General features: G+C 39.8%; 1 protein-coding gene and 1 long non-coding RNA gene across 3 annotated transcripts in view; both read right to left on the reverse strand.

The window, feature by feature from the left end:
* Positions 1-2,390: 2,390 nt before the first annotated feature.
* On the reverse strand, positions 2,391-3,368 carry LOC104990269 (40S ribosomal protein S4, X isoform-like). The gene has a single exon (XM_010842274.1). It carries the CDS (start codon positions 3,351-3,353, stop codon positions 2,463-2,465), a length of 891 nt encoding a protein of 296 aa, XP_010840576.1. The 5' UTR covers positions 3,354-3,368; the 3' UTR covers positions 2,391-2,462.
* A 2,663-nt stretch (positions 3,369-6,031) lies between these two features.
* The window catches only part of LOC104990270, a 40,169-nt gene continuing 23,515 nt past the window's right edge, over positions 6,032-22,685 (reverse strand). For both annotated transcript variants that reach the window (XR_825492.1, XR_825491.1), the window contains exons 3-4: positions 17,888-18,131; positions 6,032-7,959 (exon numbers count right to left, since the gene is read on the reverse strand). This is a non-coding gene — a long non-coding RNA (uncharacterized LOC104990270). The remainder of the gene's footprint in view (positions 7,960-17,887; positions 18,132-22,685) is intronic.

The following is a 22,685-nucleotide window of genomic DNA, read 5'->3' on the forward strand; positions in this document are numbered from 1 at the left end:
ATAATAAAAGACTCTAAATACTCTGTTGTGTGTGTTTGTGTGTGTGTGCTCAGCGTGTCTGACTCTGTGTCCCCATGAACTGTAGCCTGCCAGGCTCCTCTGTCCATGGAATTTTCCTGGCAAGAATACTGTATTGGGTTGCCTTTCCTCCTCCAGGGGATCTTCCTGACCCAGGGATCAAACCTGCGTCTCCCGCATCACCTGCATTGGCAAGCAGAGTCTTGACCACTGAACCACCTGGGAAGCCCAAATAGTCTGCTAGCAATAGCTTGTTGTCCCCTAGATAGCTCTGACATGCATGTGTGCGTGCATGCTAAGTCGCTTCAGTCATGTCTGACTCTTTGCAACCCTATGGACTGTAGCCCGCCAGGCTCCTCTGTCCATGGGATTGTCCAGGCAAAAATACTGGAGTGGGTTGCCATTTCCTCCTCCAGGGGATCTTCCCAACCCAGGGATCGAACCCACATCTCTTAAGTCTCCTGCATTAGTCAGGCAGGTTCTTCACCTTCACTAGCACCACATGATTATGTCACAATTAAGACAGGTCAAAGTTAACGTTGTTCATGATTTTGACATATTACTTTCTTGAAAGGGCTTTTCTGATTTCTTTTGACACCCCCATAAAAACATTAAAAATAAATTAATATCCACTTATTCTAAACAATCTAACATCTAAAGAAAATTTCAGTAACTCAGACTGAAGCCCATCCTAAAAACACACCTGACTACTATTGTACAAAACTAATGACCCTTACTGGTGTTGCTGCCATTAAAAGACAGTTGTTCAATCCATTAAAAGACAGTTGTTCAATCTGACTGATAAATAAAATGGACTTACTCAAATATAACAATTTACTCCACTAGAAAAAAATATATACTATATCAAAATGTTCTCACATCCTTTCGTGTCTCTCCAAACTATATCTCCAGGCCTTTACTGTTAATGGACCATAAAAAAAAAAGAAGAAAAACAACCCAGTGGGGGTGTCAGGGTCAAATTGGTTCAGACATTACAAAATTATGGGTGGGAAAAAATTTACCTGAGAGACTCAACAGGTGATGAAATTTTACCCTATGAATAAATTTTACCCAGGGAAAACTGAATGATTTTTTAAGATGTCACTTTACCGTTAAAATATTTAAAGAAGTATGTCAATGACACATCATTTCTAAAACATAAAATGAGTTACATTGTTTTATAACCAAAACTACCCCAGTTTTCCATTTTAGTGGGATCTGTCAAAATCCACATCAATCTTCACTGTATAAAACTGTTACGTAAAGCCCTGTGAGACTTGACTCTCCCTCCAACAGATTCCATTTGGAACATTCTGGCCTTGTCAGATATGATAGATTGATATGTAGTCATAGGTCCAACAGATGTGAGCTGCGATTCTGGAAGGTACTTGGCTCAATTCACCACCACATGTTATAGATTTAGGAAGCCAAATACACTCAGACTACAATGAAAGTCAGCCTTCAAACTACATACAACAGAGCCATTTCAGGTGTTCTTAAACACAAATACTGATTTTAAGTTCCAAGACACATATCACAATCAACTTTGCTAGTAAACATACTGAGGCTTTTCATCTGAATCTTCCAATCTAGACTGCTGTACATCTGACTCAAGCCTCACTAAAAGGCCTCCAGAAGCAGACAGTTTCTGGAAGCCATCAGCTTCCTTACCAACCCTTGATGGATGAAGAAGGTGACATCAAGTATGTTTTTATATGTTTGGATGCACATACATAGTTGGGTCAAAGGCCTTATCTTTGAACTTGAAATGTATTCTTTGTCTCTTTCTTCTTTACTTATATTCTTTTGCATTAATCTCTTTTGCTCTCGGCTTAACTTCTTCATTTCCCATGAATGTCTCAACTAAATTTGCCTTTCTCAAAGAATAGCAGTGACCACTCACTCTAGTATTCTTGCTTGGGAAATCCTACAGACAGAGGACCCCGGCAGGATACAGTCCATGGGATTGCAAAGAGTCGGACACAACTGAGTGACTAAGCACTAGCACTACCAAACTTTCTAAATATTAATTTTGATATACATCCTAAAAATTCACTAATACATATATATTTTTTAGCTCTGACACATCTATATTCTTTAATGGGATTCTAAGTCCCTACCAATTAGTTCCTGTTACTGATATTTCTCAGAAACTCAAAGGGTCCAAGGACATCAGAGAACAAGGAAATATGAGACTAATTAAGCAAACTGTTCCAATTATTTTCCCAAAAAGCTATGCAGAATCATTGCATGATTTTTTAAACTCTCCCTGGTATTTTGTCCTCTACAATTAGACCAATTACAGTCAAACTGTTATTGATATCTATTACCATTAAAAGGGATCTCGATGGCCATTCTTGGGCCTATCCTTCTTTTTTTTTTTTTTCACTTGGTATTATCTTTAATTACAAAGACTTTTCCAATCACATCACATAGAGATCATTTTATCCACTGCTCTGTTTGGCTGCCAATCTCTTATCTCTCTCCTCAGCAATGGTAAGGCTAATACCCTTTCCACGGGGAAGAGGGATCCACGGTTTGTTGCCTTTGCCAATAACGAAAATGTTTGAGAGCCGTGTGGCAAAGCTGTTGCCGTTCGCATCTTTCACATGAACTACATCAAAAGAACCTGGATGCCTCTCCCGGTTTGTAATCACACCAATTCTTCCCAGGTTAGCACCTCCAGTCACCATGCACAGGTTACCAGTGTCAAATTTGATGAAATCAGTAATCTTGCCAGTCTCCAAGTCAATCTGAATGGTATCATTCACCTTGATGAGGGGATCAGGGTAACGGATGGTACGAGCATCATGGGTTACCAGATGAGGGATTCCTTTTGTTCCCACAAATATCTTTCTTACTTTGCACAATTTATACTTGGCCTCCTCAGGTGTAAAACGATGAACAGCAAAGCGACCCTTGGTGTCATAGATCAAACGAAAGTTCTCTCCAGTCTTATCAATGCTGATGACATCCATAAAACCAGCAGGGTAGGTTATATCTGTGCGGACTTTGCCATCGATCTTAATGAAACGCTGCATGCAAATCTTCTTTACTTTATCTCCAGTTAGGGCATACTTAAGTCTATTCCTTAGGAAAATGATTAGGGGGAGACACTCCCTTAGCTTGTGGGGGCCGGTAGATGGACGAGGGGCAAACACACTGGTCAGTTTATCCAGCATCCAATGTTTTGGAGCTGCTACACGTTTCAGGTGCTTCTTGGGACCCCGAGCCATGGCTGCGCTAGGCACGAAAAGAGTGGGCCTATCCTTCTTGATTAATGAGACAGCCTTGTTGTCCTGACCATTCCAAAATGTGATCTGTTCTTTAGACATGGTAATCTAGTCTTTCCAAGCGTTCAAAGCCATTCTTTCATTTGTTCATATTTCATCGAGTTTTACATGACAACTTACCAAAAATTGTCCTTATAGTGGATTTCACCTTTTCACAAGTATTTCTGAACTATGATGAAAGATCCGTAATTTATCTCTGACAATGGCCTCATTATCAAGTTAAAAAATGCAAACTTGAGTTGCTTAAGAAGCTAGTATAAATTTGTTGCCTAAAGAGTTCTAAAAAAGAAAATTGTCCTAGACCATCCAAGATGGAATCTGATAACACTTCATACATTTTACTGTGCTTGGGTAAATATATCAAAAAAGACAAAACAATTAGGCAATAAAAGAGATAAAAGTCACCGGGTTAATTAAAACTGGTCAAACCAATCCTTTGAGACTTATTCTCCTGACTAGTTCTAGACTGACTAAAAATTGAATACAAAATCAGTTCTAATTAAAAAAAAATTCTTGTTGTTACTTTCATATATGTTTGTCTTTCTCTACCCTTTACCCTTTACTTTCTCTACTCTTTACCCACAAACTGTGGAAAATTCTGAAAGAGATGGGAATACCAGATGACCTGATTTGCCTCTTGAGAAATCTGTATGCAGGTGAGGAAGCAACAGTTAGAACTGGACATGGACTGGTTCCAAATAGGGAAAGGGATACATCAAGGCTGTATATTGTCACCCTGCTTATTTAACATATATGCAGAGTACATCATGAGAAATGCTGGGCTGGATGAAGCACAAGCTGGAATCAAGATTGTCAGGAGAAATATCAATAACCTCAGATATGCAGATGACACCACCCTTGTGGAAGAAAGCAAAAAAAGAACTAAAAAGCCTCTTGATGAAAGTGAAAGAGGAGAGTGAAAAAGTTGGCTTAAAACTCAACATTCAGAAAACAAAGATCATGGCATACGGTCCCATCACTTCATGGCAAATATATGGAGAAACAGTGGAAACAGTGGCAGACTATTTGGGGGGGCTCCCAAATCACTGCAGATGGTGATTGCAGCCATGAAATTAAAAGATGCTTGCTCCTTGGAAGAAAAGCTATGACCAACCTATACAGCATATTAAAAAGCAGAGAGACATTACTTTGCCAACAAAGGTCCATCTTGTCAAGGCTATGGTTTTTCCAGTAGTCATGTATGGATATTAGAGTTGGACCATAAAGAAAGCTGAGCACCTGAAGAATTGATGCTTTTGAACTGTGGTGTTGGAGAAGACTCTTGAGAGTCCCTTGGACTGCAAGGAGATCCAACCAGTCCATCCTAAAGGAAATCAGTCCTGAATATTCATAGGAAGGATGGATGCTGAAGCTGAAACTCCAATACTTTGGCCATCTGATGTGAAGAACTGACTGACTAGAAAAGACCCTGATGCTGGGAAAGATTGAAGGCGAGAGGAAAAGGAGATGACAGAGGATGAGACGGTTGGATGGCGTCACTGACAATGGACATGAGTTTGAGTAAACTCCAGGAGCTGGTGATGGACAGGGAGGCCTGGCGTGCTGCAGTCCATGGGGTTGCAAAGAGTCAGACATGACTGAGCAACTGACCTGAACTGAACTGAACCCTTTACTGATGACACTGCATCAAAACGTGACTAAAGCCCTCATGGTAAACCGCTTCTTTAGGAGTTTGAACAAAATTGTGTGTCCATTTCTCTCCCCTGCACAGATGGAGATCAATTATAGAAATATTCTCAACCCTTAGAAAGGACAACCCAACTGTCCTCCTGGTGGTCATCACAGGTATGACCCTGGCAGTGGCCATTCAGGGCGAGCAGTATTCCACTATCAGAGAGACACCTCTGAGGCACTGTCAGAACCAGGAGTTCAGAATCTTGGCTTTGTCACCCACTGTTGCTTCAGTAACCAAGACCGGGACTTAGACAACCAAGTGTGCATCTCTGGGAATCCCAAGATTTATTTGGAGAGAAACACTGGTAGAAATTGGACATGCAGTCAATAGCCATGAAGACTTGCCTATGTGTGTTAATGGACTCACATTTGTGTTTAGCAGCTTTAGACATTGGGATTACACTTATAGTTTCCAACTGGAATATATATAATCGGCCTCTCTGACTCAACTCTAAATTTCTCAAGGGCAGCTATTCAGTATGAACAGGGAGTTTAATTGGTTGATGATAGAATGAAAATAACCTCTAGAGGTTTAAATCTCTAGAAATGAAGAACAATTAAAAGTAGGTCAAGAACTTCCTATCTTAACCTGTGTTTCACACAGAAGATCTTGAAAATAATTTTTAAACTGTGTGACATTAGAAAATGTAACAATAAGAGGTTAACTGAATTAATATAATTTAATATCCAATGTGATCATGTGGTGGTGTCCCCTTATTTACCTTTCAGAATACCCAAAAATAAGCTTCTATTTCTGCTTGATATTCAGAAAGAGTAGCCCAAAAAGAATCTGACCAGACATGGGTTCAATCCCTGATCCAGGAAGATCCCACATGCTGCAGAGCAACTAAGCCTGTGCACCACAACTACCGAGCCTGTGGTCTAGAGCCTGGAGCCACAACTACTGAGCCCACGTGCTGCAACTACTGAAGCCGGTAGGCCCTAGAGCCCGGGCTCCACAGCAAGAGAGGCCACCACAAATGAGAAGCCTACACACCACAACTAGAGAAAAGCCCTTGCAGCAATGAAGACCCAGCACAGCCAATAAATACATAAATAAATAAAATTATACATATACAAATAAAAAAGAGCCTTACCAAGAGTAATGGGGTGAATTTGATTTAGCTACTGACTTTTATGATTCTGATTCTGACATTTAACTTCCTTCCAGGTGTATTTCCTCATCTGCTAAACGAGGATTATATTTGTCTGTGACTCTCAGAGTTGTTATAAAAGCTTACATAACATTTAAAGATATTTTATAATGTAAACTATTCTATATTAGAAGTGTTTGAGCACTCCTTCAGTCAATGAATGCATTTTAAGCAGTATTCATTTGTGGGCCATTTGCTATCACTGGGGAAAAAAAAAAAAGATGGTTCTCTATGGGGCAAATTTATACAGATAAGGTCACTGTTTGCAAAACTATATTGAAAACAGAGTCCTCTGCATAAAATGGTCCTGAAGGTAAAGCCATTATTTCAACACAGGAACATTCAGCTATAATTCCTGCAGCATTTCCAAAAATGGAAGGGAAATCAGCATGCTGGGATCTTTGGAAGGTACAGCTGGCTCAGGCCAACAGCTTACCTGTTTGCTTTGATTTCAACTCCTGGCTCAGAGCAGGCAGTATTATCCTTGTTGATGTCGACAGATTATATCACTCACTGGCTAACCTCATGTTCATGCAGAGGAAACATCGCCATTTGGGAAGCAATTCTTACAGACTAGGTTACAAAGTTGAATGGATTAAGCAGTACATGTCAGAAAAAATTTTGTAAAGAAGTTCTATGCACAGGACATGAGACATCTATAGACTCCCAAAAGTTTCAAATATTTCCTGTCTGTTTTTGTTTAACTTATTATTACTATGCAATGCAGTTTGGTATTTGACAAATACAAATCCAACTAAGAAAAAGAAATAATTTTTTATTTTTCCTGGTGAGTGAACCAGGGAAAAGCCACAGGGCAGGCTTAAAGTCTTTTAAACTCAGGATAATATAAGAATCAGAGAACCAGAAAATGTGTCCGAGAGATGTTTAGATGACAGACATCTAGAAGATCTCCTATTTTGTCTTAAAAGATTTTTCAAAGATGGATATTCTATTGTCACTTCAAGTGGTCTAATGTTTGAGCTCTCTTAGAGCAACAGAGCTTCTCTTTGCCTGAGCTCTCCTTTAACTTCAAGTTCAACAAATACTGCATCTCCACTGAGGAGATGGAAAACAACTGTCTAGCATTATCCTCTTGACTACCATTGAATATACAATGCTGCTGTATATTTATATAAAAATGCGCAAAACCTACACGGCACCTTCATGAAACTGAATGGGGAAAGATACCTCTTCTGGGTGGGTGCTTGTCCTGCCAGGCAGAGGATGCCTTAGCGTGAGAAAGGTGCTCTTATATCCTTTATGAATTTAGTCTGAGCCAGGGCAACAGTCTGGCAAGCCCCCATTGGCCATTTTGGCTGCAACTCCTTGTTCAGTGTACAGATTCAACAACCGTATGGAATACTTCTTCAATACTTGAGGATAATCACTATCCCAGTTCGGCTGTCTATCAACAACAGCGCCCCACATCTGTTTGCGTTTTACAAAGTTCCTTTGACATTATCTCTTTTAATTCCTTTAAGAATCACCTAAAGAGATATTTTCATTTCATAGATAAGGAAATTTAGATAAAGAAGCTAAGATAGGTTAAAGTACTTGGCTAATAAGTGGAGAGGCTTATTTTCACATCCAGTCTGTGTGCTTGCTGCTCCGTCTTCATTCCCCAGCTTAGACATACCAGCTTTGAGGGTCATTTTCCATCCATCTATTTCTCCCCACTCACAGTTATCTTTGTAGAACCCTCAGTCTCACGTCTTAGTTTGGAGCTCCAAAATCCGGACACCAGCGTTTATATCAGCTCAGGAGTCAACAGCCTTTATGGAGTCCACGGTGAGAGAACCCTAAGAACCAGAAGGCACAGTTCCTGAGCTTGGGAGAAGCATTGTTTTCAAGCTGACGCAAATGGCATTGTTACTAAAGCTTGCCTACGTTTGCTTCTCTTGTGAATGTGAGTTACTTTTTAACATTATGATTTGACACTGTTCATCAGAATGTTAATGCCATACTTTCCCTCAGTTTTCCTCAATTTGTACCTTTAGTATTTCATTTTAGATCCTAAATGACTATTTCAAAATAATCCTTTATCATATTCATTTTAATTCTTTTTCTAACTTTCAATGAACAACGTTCTCCTTATCCTGCCTTATTTAGAGGCACCTACAAATTTAGCCAATATAGGTTCAATACTTGATTTCAAGTCATGTGGGTCATCTCTCTTAGATCTTCTACTAATGACAGAATCTCTCAGTAAGGGGGTTAAGATGTGTCATGTTATGTCTCTAAATCCACTGGAGTGGGAGTCAGCAAAATTTTTCTGTAAAGGGATAGAGAGTAAATATTTTAGGTCTTGTAGGCCAGATGGTCTCTGTCACAACTGTTCAACTCTGCCCTCATAGCACAGAAGTAGCCATTGACAATACATAAGTAAACAGGCATGATTGTTGTGTTCCAATATGGCTTGATGTATAGATACTAAAGTCTGAATTTCACATAATTTTCACAAGTCACAAAGTATTATTTTCCTTTTGATTTTTTTCCTGACCATTTAAACATTTAAAAATTATTCTTAGCTCACAGACTATACAAGAGCAGACTAGGATTTGTCAAAGTTGCTAGCCCTGACATAGAGATCAATACTTACATTAACATACTGTGAACTAGCTATGTATCTGATAAGGGGTTAATACCCAAAATATATAAAGAACTCACACAATTCAATAGCAAAAATATCCAATTAAAAATGGGCTGAAGAAGTGAATAGACATTTTTCTAAAGAAGAATAACAGATGGCCAACAGGTATATAAAAAGGTCCTTGACATTCCTAATCATCAGGGAAATGCAAACCAAAATCACAATGAGATATCACCTCATACCTGTTAGAATGGCTATCATCAAAAACATGAGAAATAAGCATTGCCAAGGAACTAGAGAAAAGGGAAAGTGAATGTTGATTAGAATGTAAATTGGTGCAGTCATTATGGAAAACAGTATTGAGTTTCCTCAAAAAAATTAAAAATAGAACTACCATACGATCTAGCAATTCCATTTCTGGGTATGTATCTGAAGGAAATGAAACTAACATACCCAAGAGATATCTGCACCTCCATGGTCATTGCAATATTATTTATAACAGCTAAGACATGGAAACAACATAAGCGTTCACTGACAGATGAATGGCTAAAGAAAATATTGTATATCTACAATAGAATATTATTCAGTCATAAAAACAAGGAAATTCTGCCATTTGCAACAACATGAAGGGAACTTGAGACCATTATGTTAAGTGAAACAACACAGAGAAACACAAATACTATATGATCTTTTTCATATTTTCTATGATCCAAATTCATAGAAACAGAAAATAAACTGGTGGCTACCAGAGGCTGGGGGTGGGGAGGCGGTGGAAAAAATCAATGAAGGTGGTCAATACATAAAATTCCAGGTATAAGATGAATAGATTCTGAGGTGTAAAGTACAGCATAATGGGACTTTCCTAGTGGTCCAGTGGCTAAGAATCCATGTGCTCATTGCAGTGGCCCGGGTTTGACCTGTGGTCAGAGAACTAGGCACTGTTCTCTGAAACTTCTTAGTAACTTCTTAGTAATTATGTGACTAAGAAGTTCACATACCACAACTAAAGATTCCTGCATGCTATAGAAGGAACATACTTCAACATAATAAAAGCCATAGATGATAAACCCACAGCAAACATTATCCTCAGTGGTGAAAAATTGAAAGCATTTCCCCTAAAGTCAGGAAAAAGACAAGGGTGCCCACTCTCACCACTACTATTTAATGTAGTTTTGAAAGTTTTAGCCGCAGCAATCAGAGAAGAAAAAGAAATAAAAGGAAACCAGATTGGAAAAGAAGTAAAATTCTCACTGTTTGCAGATGACATGATCCTCTACATAGAAAACCCTAAAGACACCACCAGAAAATTACTAGAGTTAATCAATGAATATAGTAAAGTTGCAGGATATAAAATTAACACACAGAAATCCCTTGCATTCCTATACACTCACAATGAGAAAACAGAAAGAGAAATTAAGGAAACAATTCCATTCACCATTGCAACAAAAAGAATAAAATACTTAAGAACAAATCCACCTAAAGAAACAAAAGACCTATATATAGAAAACTACAAAACACTGGTGAAAGACATCAAAGAGGACACAAACAGATGGAGAAATATACCATGTTCATGGATCAGAAGAATCAATATGGTGAAAATGAGTATACTACTCAAAGCAATCTATAGATTCAATGCAATCCCTATCAAGCTACCAATGGTATTTTTCAGAGAACTATAACAAATAATTTCACAATTTGTATGGAAATTGTGAAAAAACCTTGAATAGCCAAAGCAATCTTGAGAAAGAAGAATGGAACTGGAGGAATCAACCTGCCTGACTTCAGACTATACTACAAAGCTACAGTTGTAAAGACAGTATGGTACTGGCACAAAGACAGAAATATAGGTAAATGGAACAAAATAGAAAGCCCAGAGATAAATCCACGCACCTATGGACACCTTATCTTTGACAAAGGAGGCAAGAATATACAATGGAGAAAAGACAATCTCTTTAACAAGTGGTGCTGGGAAAGCTGGTCAACCATTTGTAAAAGAATGAAACTAGAACACTTTCTAACACCATACACAAAAATAAACTCAAAATGGGTTAAAGATATAAATGTAAGACCAGAAACTATAAAACTTCTAGAGGAAAACGTAGGCAAAACACTCTCTGACATAAATCACAGCAGGATCCCCTATGACCCACCTCCCAGAGTAATGGAAATAAAAACAAAAATAAACAAATGGGACCTAATTAAACTTAAAAGCTTTTGCACAACAAAGGAAACTATCAGCAAGGTGAAAAGACAGCCTTCAGAATGGGAGAAAATAATAGCAAATGAAGCAACTGACAAAGAATTAATCTCCAAAATATACAAACAGCTCATGCAGCTCAATTCCAGAAAAATAAACGACCCAATCAAAAAATGAGCCAAAGAACTAAACAGACATTTCTCCAAAGAAGACATACAGATGGCTAACAAACACATGAAAAGATGCTCAACATCACTCATTATCAGAGAAATGCAAATCAAAACCACAATGAGGGACCATCTCACTCCAGTCAGAATGGCTGCTATCAAAAAGTCTACGAACAATAAATGCTGGAGAGGGTGCGGAGAAAAGGGAACCCTCTTACACTGTTGGTGGGAATGCAAACTAGTACAGCCAATATGGAGAACAGTGTGGAGACTCCTTAAAAAACTGGAAACAGAACTTCCATACAACCCAGCAATCCCACTGCTGGGCATACACATCGAGGAAACCAGAATTGAAAGAGACACATGTACCCCAATGTTCATCAGAGCACTGTTTATAATAGCTAGGAATGGAAGCAACCTAGATGTCCATCAGCAGAATAACTGGCAAGACAGATGTGGTACATATACACAATGGAATATTACTCAGCTATTAAAAAGAAGGCATTTGAATCAGTTCTAATGAGGTGGATTAAACTGGAGACTATTATACAGAGTGAAGTAAGTCAGAAAGAAAAACACCAATACAATATATAAATGCATATATATGGAATTTAGAAAGACGGTAACAATGACCCTATAGGTGAGACAGCAAAAGAGACCCAGATATAAAGAATAAACTTTTGGACTCTGTGGAAGAAGGCAAGGGTGGGATGATTTGAGAGAATAGCATTGAAACATGTATATTACCATATGTGAAACAGATCACCAGTCCAAGTTCAATGCATGAAACATAGCACTCAAAGCTGGTGCATTGGGATAACCCTGAGGGATGGCATGGGGAGGGAGGTGGGTGGGGGGTTCAGGATGGGGGACACACGAACATCCATGGCTGATTCATGTCAATATATGGCAAAACCCACTATAATATTGTAAAGTAATTAGTTTCCAATTAAAATAAATTAATTTAAAAAAAAAAAGATCCTGCATGCTGCAACTAGGACCCAATGCAGTCAAATACATCAATATTTAAAAAATAATAAAGTACTGCATGGTGACTAAAGTTAACAATACTGTATCATACTTAAAAGGTGCTAAGAGACTAGATTTTTAAAGTTCTCATTATAAGAACACAAAATTCATAACTACATGAAGTGATGGATGTTAACTAAACTTACCGTGGTGATCATTTTGTGATATATAAACATATCATATCATCATGTTATACATCTAAAACGAATACTATGTTATATGCCAGTCATATTTCAATAAAACCAGGAAAAGATAAAAAGCCTACTCTCATCCTCATATATTCTATTAATTTTACATACAGGTATACAGTCTAGATGATATATTCTTATGGAAAGCCATTAAAACATGAGTAAATAAAAATAATTTATAAAATTTAGATGCCCATGGTAATTGAGCCTATTCTAAACAGTATCATTTATACATTGATCAGTTCAGTTCAGTTCAGCCACTCAGCTATGTCCGACTCTTTGCAACCCCATGGACTGCAGCACGCCAGGCTTCCCTGTCCATCACCAACTCCCAGAGTTTACTCAAACTCATGTCCATCGAGCCAGTGATGCCATCCAACCATCTCACTCTCTGTTGTCCCCTTCTCCTCCCGCCTTCAATCTTTCCCAGCATCAGGGTCTTTTCTAGTGAGTCAGTTCTTCGCATCAGGTGGCCAAAGTACTGGAGTTTCAGCTTCAGCATCTGTCTTTCCAATGAGTATGCAGGACTGATTTCCTCTAGGATGGATTGGTTGGATCTCCTTGCAGTCCAAGGGACTCTCAAGAGTCTTCTCCAACACCACAGTTTAAAAGCATCAATTCTTCAGGCACTCAGCTTTCTTTATAGTCCAACTCTCACATCCATGCATGACTACTGGAAAAACAATAGCTTTGACTAGACAGACCTTTGTTGGCAAAATAATGTCTCTGCTTTTTATACATTGATAGATACTTATCTATACATATACATTGATAGATATTACATAGATATATAGTCATCGCTTACCAAAGAAGCATTTGTTAAGTGCTTGCTATAACTTAGATGAAAGACACAGGAAGAATAAATATGTACTCACTACCTTTGACATTTTGGTGAAAGAAGCTTATATTAAATACACAAATAAATCTTCCTAGCTCATAATCTGAACAAAAGCAGGCTAGGATTTGGCAAGGTTTGCTATCCCTGATGTGAAAATCAATACTTATATTAACGTACTGTGAACAATATTTACAAAGTAATGTGTTTACAAATTAAAGTCCCACCTGGCCTTTTTTATGTTCCCTGAGATAGAGTTTCTTTATCTTGAAATCATTTCCATCACTCTTTTTATTAACTTGAACACTAATGTACCTACTTTATAAAGAAGTACCTAGTTTTCTTCTTTACTAATGGCAATAAATGCCTCTATGAAGCTGCATAAAACCACTGAAGTGAGAATATTAACAGGTTTAGTCTTCTCTATTTGAATATGCCTGGAAATGAACTTGAACAAATCCCCAAGAGGAAACTTCTTTGATAGTTTCCAGGCAAGTGACTGCTGACATTTTTACATTACCAAGCACAGTATGCTCAGTGGTAAAGAATCCGTCTGCAGTGCAGGAGATGTGGGTTCAATCCCTGGGTCAGGAAGCTCCCCTGGAGAAGGAAACAGCAACCCACTCCAGTATTCTTGCCTGAGAAATCCCATGGACAGAGGAGCCTGGTGGGCTACAGTCCATGGGTTGCAAAGAGTCGGACACGACTAAGCAACTAACCACCACCACTACTGTGAACTAGGGACAAGTAACTACAACTTCATGAAAGTTATATGAAAGTTACAGATACACAAACCCTCTCAGTTTCCCAGGTAGTAAAATCACTAGAATCAAATCCTAAAGCCCAGAAGCAGAAACTAAGAAAAATATGTTTAATGAAATAAATTTCAAATTCAACCAAGAAACAACTTGCTCCTGTCAAGTTCGATTACAGTTTGCTCCGGTTAGGTATATTCATTTATTCAAATTAGGTTTCAGATGTTCATATTTCCCCTTTCCCTCCAAACTCTGGCTTTATGAAGTATTCATAGAAAGAAATATATGAAAAGCTGTTTGACTCCACGTCACTAGTAAACAGCTCCAGGCAGTGAGCAAGGTCCGCTCCCCTTGTTGCCCTTGGCTTGGGAGTCTGAGCAGCCACGTCAGCCTCTCCTTTCCATCTTAGGTAATTTTAATCCAGCCCCACAGTTCAGATTCATGGTACCCGGCTTCTAGTTTGGTTACACGCCTCTGTGAACAAAGTTAAATAAATGATTCAGATTCAGGACAGTAAACTTTGGATGGATCTTTTTTCAAGAATAATTTCCAGGTGGTAGGATGAACTGGAGAGAAGGATAAAGAAATGGAGAAATTACCTGTGGAGGAAAATGTAAAGTGGCCTCCAAGACTACTGGCCTCATTAGGATTTTGGACCCAAAAACACTATATGCTAAAAAAAATGAAAAATCTGCATCCTGTGGATATAGCTATTTTGGACTTTGGCTATGATATCTGGATCAGGCTGTTGTCTAACCTTCCCTTTTCTCTTAGCCCACTTCTAGGCATGTATCCTAGTGAAAGAATCCTCAATAGAGAAAAAAAGCTTTCAAGCTCAAAGATATTTATTATAATATAATTATGACAGAAAAAGAAAAACCTAAATAGGTAAACATGTGGGGGTGCAGTGAAGTGAAAGTCGCTCAGTTGTGTCTGACTCTTTGCGACCCCATGGACTATACAGTTCATAGAATTCTCCAGGCCAGAATACTGGAGTTGGTAGCCTCTCCCTTCTCCAGGGGAGCTTCCCAACCCAGGGATCAAACCCAGGTCTCCTGCATTGCAGGTGGATTCTTTACCAGCTGAGCCACAAGGGAAGCCCAAGAATATTGGAGCGGGTGAAATGAAGTGAAGTGAAGTCGCTCAGTCATGTCCGGCTCTTTGCGACCCCATGGACTGTAGCATACTACGCTCCTCCGTCCATGGGATTTTCCAGGCAAGAGTACTAGAGTGGGTTGCCATTTCCTTCTCCAGAGGATCTTCCTGACCAAGGGATTGAACCCAGGTCTCCTGCACTGAAGGCAGACACTTTACCACCTGAGCCCCCAGGGAAGTCCTCCAAGGATCTTCCTGACCCAGGAATTGACCCAGGTCTCCTGCATTGCAGGCAGATTCTTTACCAACTGAGCTATCAGGGAAGTTGGAGAGACTAAGTTAACTAAGCAGTACATACTCAATGAGTAGTGTAAGTATTTATAATACAAGAAAAAATTTAAAAAGCTGGATATGAAACTGCATGTGTAATATGATTCCCGCTAATAAAAAGGATATTCGCATAGAAAACATGGGAAGAAAACATTACAAATAACAGCTATCTTGCTCTTTAAACTATTACACACTTGATATGTACTATTTCACATGCATTGGTACAATCATAGAGAAAACATACGGAAAGCCTAGTGAGCTACTGCTTAGAGAAAAATGCTGAACTTTTTTCCAAGCTAAAGCTGCATGGAAAAACTGGGTGCAATTATTTTGAAAACTTCTATATCAAGAGCATTAAATTTAAATACCAACAGGAGTCAAACACAGCATAAATAAAAGAAACTGCACTGGGACAATTTTCAAGTTGGCAAGCACCTGCCCCTTCTGAGGGAGACCACCTCTTCTTCACTCTTGACATTTGAGAATGCATCTAAAGTTTTCAAGAAAAATTCTAAGTATGGATTTCAAGCGAAATCTCTTCAGTTTTGCATGTTAAATCTGAATTTAAAGTATAAATATATTTCCCAGGCCAGATAAAACAGGCCAGATGATTTTTTTGGCCCCAAAGCTGCCCATTTGCATCTTCTGCTCTATATCTGAATAAGTACAAGTGCACACACATCAATAGATGTTAGAGACAATCCAACCAAAACGGACCTGAAAACTCTAGAAAACAAAAAGTCCATATCCTGCGGATTTAGCTATTTTGGGTTTTGCTTCCATAGAAGCAAAATCTTCTTTAATATGCATGGATGCTTTTATAATGAAAACATTAAAGCATTATTTTTCACTAAAGTACAGGGTTTATCTTTTTTGAAGCTTTCTCAGGATGTGGAGATTCTTTTATCTTTTCATTTTTCTCTACATATTATAGCCATTAAATTAAACTTTTAATTGTTCTTATGAGGATGTTACAGACAGCACTGATGGAGTCATACATACAAGACAAAGACATCAGCACGAAAAATGACAACTATGCAAAGTGGACTCTGTCCACTATGTCCATCCTTAAAAAGGATGTCACGTTAACTCAACATAGCTGCCTAGTCACTCTCTCTCTCTCTCCCCATACCCTTGACCTCGTCCCACCACAACCCAATCGGTGGAGGTAATCGTGTCCCTTGAGCCTACTGACAAAAATCACAAAAGTGTAGCCCAGGAGGGGAGGGAACAGGAGGGAAGTCACTAAGCTTATGAGAACTTATGATAATGTAGGAAGAGTTGACAACTAGGAAAAAGTGAAAGGTTTTACATCCTACCCCAAATTCTTTTAATAATTCTACTTGGAAAGTTGAGCTGTTTCTCCAGACATTTAAAAAAAGGGAATGAAAAAACCATCTGCAATTCTACTCAAGACAGAGTTGCAGATGTTGGAGAAAAAGCATAAGGGAAGTGAGATTTGCTCTTCTACAAATACAAGTGCTGTTAAGGGCCCTTTTACTTTGCTTTATACGTTCCTCATAAGATCAAAGGGATAGTTCAAGTTTCACTTTGTGCTCAGGGGTGGCATGCCCTGTTATGTCAGGAGTCATATTTTCATCCATTCTTTTGCTTCTCCTTGAGAATGTACTCTGTTTTCTGGCCTGTTCTAAGAGCCCCTGGGAAGCTTCCTGCTTGGCATAACAAGAAAGTGTTTGAGAAAGTGGGCTTTCAGGGAGTCGTGGGGCACTGCAGTGGGCAGGGGGTAGTGAGATGAAGTGGTTAAGGGTTTGTATGCTTTTGAACTTCTGCCAGGACTGCTTGATATTCTCTGGTATTTCCTCTGAAAGATTATTATGGTTTGTCACAGTGATGCACTGTTAAACGTTTAACAACTAGTTCTCTGAGGAAAAGAACCCTTATCTATATAGCACTTGCTCATTTTTCTGGTGTAGATGCTCCCACCAGAGCTGATTTCACTAAATGCAGAGCCAGGAAGAGAAATGCACAACAGGCTCCTCCAGCTCACCCCTAGTCTGTCTTCTGCTCCATCTTCGTCTCATCAGAGTGTCTGAGGCTTTCCGGTAGGGATGCTCAGCCTGTAAGCAGTGCCTGCTGTGAAGAAACCCACTCTATCCTCTGTTGCTGCTTTAACCACCATTGTTCAGACAGTCTTTGTGATCTTTTTCAGCTGATCACATTGTTGAACAATTTTATGTTACTTCTATTTCTCTCTTCTTACAGTTTATCTTTTTCATTTTATTGATTTTATTTCTTTACCACTGTTTATCTCAACAGGGAAACACTGAATCTAAAATTGCCCCTTCTCTGAAAAAGGTACAGAGCTCACACCATGGTAGACACTAAAAGGTCCTCTTGTAGTCAATTTGGGACTCACTCTGGGACTAAGCTTAGTTGCCTCCTGAGAGATCAATGATATTAGTTATGCTGTTCAGATTGGCAATGTGCAATTGACGAGTCAGCTGCTGCGGCAGTACTACTGTGTTTTTAGACACGGCCATCTCAATAACTTGGAATAACAAATATTTATTTCTCACTCACAGTCTGCAGGTCCATGGCAGCTGCTCCTCTTCAGGCTGAATGTAGGTTTCAGGACGCAGGTCCATCCTGTACATCTTCTTCCAGGGCCCACAATGAAGGACGACAGGCTTCTAGAGCTTGATCTAACGGTAGAGTTCCTAAAGCTGGTGCTTAGAACTGTCACGTGGACTTCTTTGTCCATGTTCCACTGGCCAGAGCAAGTCACATGGCCAAGCCCATCATCAGTGGGGAAGTAGACTCCACCCTAAAGGGAAGGGGAGCAGAGACGGGAACATCTGCTAAGCGACGTTCCATTACAACAACTCTTGAAGGTACTGCATGCTCAATGAAGGTGCTCTGTGAGCTAGTTTCTCCTGGAAGCCTCCCGGGGTGAGAAGGATTAGGGTAGACAATAGAAGGGTGGAAAAACCACAAAATGAGCAGCTTTCTGTATAATTCCCTGGGAGGAAATCCCTCACATCTGACCACCTCAAAGTATACGACAAGGAAAGTGGGTTGAAAGGGCTGCCCTCAGGCATGGCGGATCCTCACTGTAAGGGGTTGCCAGCTTATATGCATAACTTGGTGGGGGGTGGAGGGGCTTTCTTTAAGAAAAGAAATACGAAATTACAAATATAAAATTAGATTTTAAAGTTTTTATTTAAAGTGAGAAAATAAACCACAAATCACACATTTTGGAAAAAATTGATAATTACCCAAAAATCCCCCAAATCCAGAAAAAGGATATTTTAATTAACAAACTACCTGACATGCCTCTATAATATTGTCCTAGATTTTTTGCCTGCAAATATTTTGATAGTCTCGGACAACAACTTGGTAATATCACATGTTAAGAGAATAGATTCATTTTTTAATTTTTTCCTATTTCATTGAAGTATAGTTGATTTACAATGTTGTGTTAATTTTTCCTGCACAGCAAAGTGGTTGTTACATGGTCATACATACATACATATATATACATTATTTTTCATATCCTTTCCATTATTCAGTTCAGTTCAGTTCAGTTGCTCAGTCGTGTCCGACTCCTTGCAACCCCATGAATCGCAGCACGCCAGGCCTCCCTGTCCATCACTAACTCCCGGAATTCACTCAAACTCATGTCCATCGAGTCGGTGATGCCATCCAGCCATCTCATCCTCTGTTGTCCCCTTCTTCCCCTGCCCCCAATCCCTCCCAGCATCAGGGTTTTTCCAATGAGTCAACTCTTTGCATGAGTATTACAAGATATTAAATATAGTTCCCTGCTTTATAAAGTAGGGTCTTGTTGTTTTTCCAAAGAATAGATGGGTTTAGTCATTCCTCTAGCATGAAAGTTTCTGACTATCTCAAACTTATTTTTCCTCTACAACCCTCACACTCTGGCTGATAATGATAACAACCCTCATTATCTGGCTGATAATGATAATACCACTGGCCCTGGACCTTCACACTGAAAGAATTAACACACTGATTAGGAAGAGTATTCCTGGAAACAACCCAAAATGTCTATCAACTGATGAATGGATTAACAAAATGGAGCACTATTCAGGCACAAAAAGGAATAATATACTGATTCATGCTAAAATGTAGATAAGCCTTGAAAACACTGTGCTAAGTAAGGAAAGCCAGACACAACAGGCACATATATTATATGATTCCATTTATATGAAGTGTCCAGAATAAGCAAATTCAGAAACAGAAGATATTTAGGAAGGGATTTAGGAGTCGGCTGGTGAGAGGAAGGGAGAGAATAGGTAGGGACTACTGATGTGGTTTCTTTAGGGGAGGGATGAAAATGTTCTAGAATTAAAGAGCTGTGATAGTTTCACAACTTTGCAGCTGCTGCTGCTAAGTCGCTTCAGTCGTGTCCAACTCTGTGCTACCCCATAGACGGCAGCCCACCAGGCTCCGCCATCCCTGGGATTCTCCAGGCAAGAACACTGGAGTGGGTTGCCATTTCCTTCTCCAACGCAGGAAAGTGAAAAGGGAAAGTGAAGTCGCTCAGTCGTGTCTGACTCTTCGAGACCCCATGGACTGCAGTCTAGCAGGCTCCTCCATCCATGGATTTTCCAGGCAAGAGTACTGGAGTGCGGAACATACTAAAGTCACTAAACTATATGCTTTTAAAAGGTCAAGTTTATAATATGTGAGTTATAGCTAAACTTAAAATTTTTAAGATCATTCCTAAAAGCCACTCTTATATTCAAACAGCCAGAAATAAGTATACCCAGAATACCTGCAAACTATATAAATATATCTCACTGAACCCAAACTAATGTATATCTTTAATTTAACATCCTTTTAGCCAGACCCCAAAATATCCTTGGCTGCCATGTGATACAAAGGGGTGGTTATAGAAGTCAGCATAGAAAGAGACACTGGTTTTACCCTTCTAAATTGTACAAAGCCACATGACCAAGTCAACCTATCATTAGGGCCCCGGACCATCCTTACATGCCAAGCACCCACCCCACTTCCCCACCCCCACCCACAGTGTCGGCCACACGCATTTAAATTTTAGAAAACGGTCAAGCAGTCCTGAATATTTTTACACAGCTTCTTGAAGGCAAACAAAGCAACAATTTCTCAGCTAAGCTATTAAATCCTGTTTACATTGTACCTGAATGTCTAAAATTACACACTTCCCCTTTGAAAAAAGACAGCTTTAAAAGAGGTTTCTTTTCTGTGTTCAGGACGTTGCAAATTTTCCCCTCCTCCATGAAACAGAGGGTAAGCTCTGATTAGAATCCCTCTCAAGGGGGTCTGACCTTGCTCAGAGGATCAAAGTCCAAATTTCATCTCACCACCAAGGCCTAATGAGAATTCCAGAGCCCTCCAGATCATCTCAGTTTTGGCGAATCCGCCCTCGGGCTGACCCTCACCCACATGGAAGCCCCTCTCCCCAGCTGTAGGCCTGCACCTGGCTGGCTTCTGCTCGAGCCTCTCCCCTGCTCAGCTGGAAACTGGACTCTGGTGTCTGTAAATTCTCCAGCTGCCGGGACCCAAACTGCTTCTCAGCCTGGAGGAGAAGTCCTGCCAGATGCAGGGGCTGTAATTCATTTATTTGAGGATTATATAATTTCAAACGCCAACAGACAAATACATGGAGATATCTGCCTGTGTTTCTGACTTTGAGTGGCCCATTTCTCAAAGGCCAAACAATATTCTTTTGGATGCAAGCTTCAAATACCTTCCCATTCAGATATTAACCAGAAATCAGCTTTAAGAAAAACAAATTGTCCTTGCTTCTTAACTAAACGTTCATTCCTCTTCTTGTCTCACTTTAGCAAAGATGAGTAAATAAGCACTAATCCCAATGGCCATCAGAGGGTTGGCTTCTGAGATATCTGGCTGTGTGTTCTGTGCTTTGTCAGTCAGTCGTGTCTGACTCTTTGTGACCCCATGGACTGTAGCCAACCAGGCTCCTCTGTCCATGGGGATTCTCCAGGCAAGAATACTGGAGTGGGCTGCCATGCCCTCCTCCAGGGGATCTTCCCAGGCCAAGGATCGAACCCAGGTCTCCCACGTTGCAGGCAGATTCTTCACCATCTGAGCCACCAGGAAAGCCCTGGCTAGGCTGGCCTAAACTGAGGCTTTCATTTCAAAATGCTGTACCAAGTACAAGTTGAAGTTTCCTTTGAGTGGCTAGAAATAATTGTGCTTAAAAACTAGATTAAGAATCTGAGAGCTTCTCTAGTGGCTCAGTGGTAAGGAAACCACCTGCCAATGTAGGAGACATGGGTTGCAGGACACAATGCAGGCGACATCAGTCCCTCGTGGGGGAAGATCTCACATGCTGAGGAGCAACTAAGCCCGTACACCATAACTATTGAGTCTGTGCTCTAGAGCCTGGGAGCCGCAACTACTGAGCCCACGTGAAACGACTACTGCAGTCCACTCACCCTACAGCCTGTCCTCCTCAACAAGAGAAGCCATTGCAATGAGAAGCCCAAGCACCACAACAACAGAGAAGTCCCTGCTCGCCACAATTAGAGAAAGCCCACATGCAGCGATGAAGACTCAGCACGGCCAAAAATAAAATAAATAAAATTATATTTAGTAGGAAGTCAAGAGATACCTGGAGTAACAGGCAAGTTTGGCCTTGGAGTACAAAATGAAGCATGGCAAAGTTTGCCAAGAGAATGCACTGGTCATAGCAAACACCCTCTTCCAACAACACAAGAGATGACTCTACACATGGACATCACCAGATGCTCAATACTGAAATCAGATTGATTATATTCTTTGCAGCCAAAGATGGAGAAGCTCTACACAGTCAGCAAAAACAAGACTGGGAGCGGACTGTGATTTGGATCATGAACTCCTTGTTGCCAAATTCAGACTTAAATTGAAGAAAGTAGGAAAAACCACTAGACCATTCAGATATGACCTAAATCAAATCCCTTATGATTATACAGAGGAAGTCACAAATAAATTCAAGGGATTAGATTTGATTGAGTGGGAGGCCATGATCAAAACCATCCTTAAGAAAAAGAAATGCAAAAAGGCAAAATGGTTGTCTGAGGAGGACTTACAAATAGATGAGAAAAGAAGAGAAGCAAAGGCAAAGGACAAAAGGAAAAACACATCCATCTGAATACAGATTTCCAAAGAATAGAAAGGAGGGATAAGAAAGCCTTCCTCAGCGATCAATGCAAAGAAATAGAGGAAAACAACAGAATGGGAAAGACTAGAGATCTCTTCAAGAAAATTAGAAAACATTTCATGCAAAGATGGGCACAATAAAGGACAGAAATGGTATGTACCTAACAGAAGCAGAAGATATTAAGAAGAGGTGGCAAGAATACACAGAAGAACT

Source organism: Bison bison, unplaced genomic scaffold (assembly GCF_000754665.1).
Source record: "Bison bison bison isolate TAMUID 2011002044 unplaced genomic scaffold, Bison_UMD1.0 scf7180017864174, whole genome shotgun sequence".
NCBI classification, from domain to species: Eukaryota; Metazoa; Chordata; class Mammalia; order Artiodactyla; family Bovidae; genus Bison; species Bison bison.

What these genes read in the sequence shown, in the direction of transcription:
- LOC104990269 (XM_010842274.1), bottom strand. Translation starts at nt 3,353, where the DNA reads ATGTCTAAAGAACAGATCACATTTTGGAATGGTCAGGACAACAAGGCT.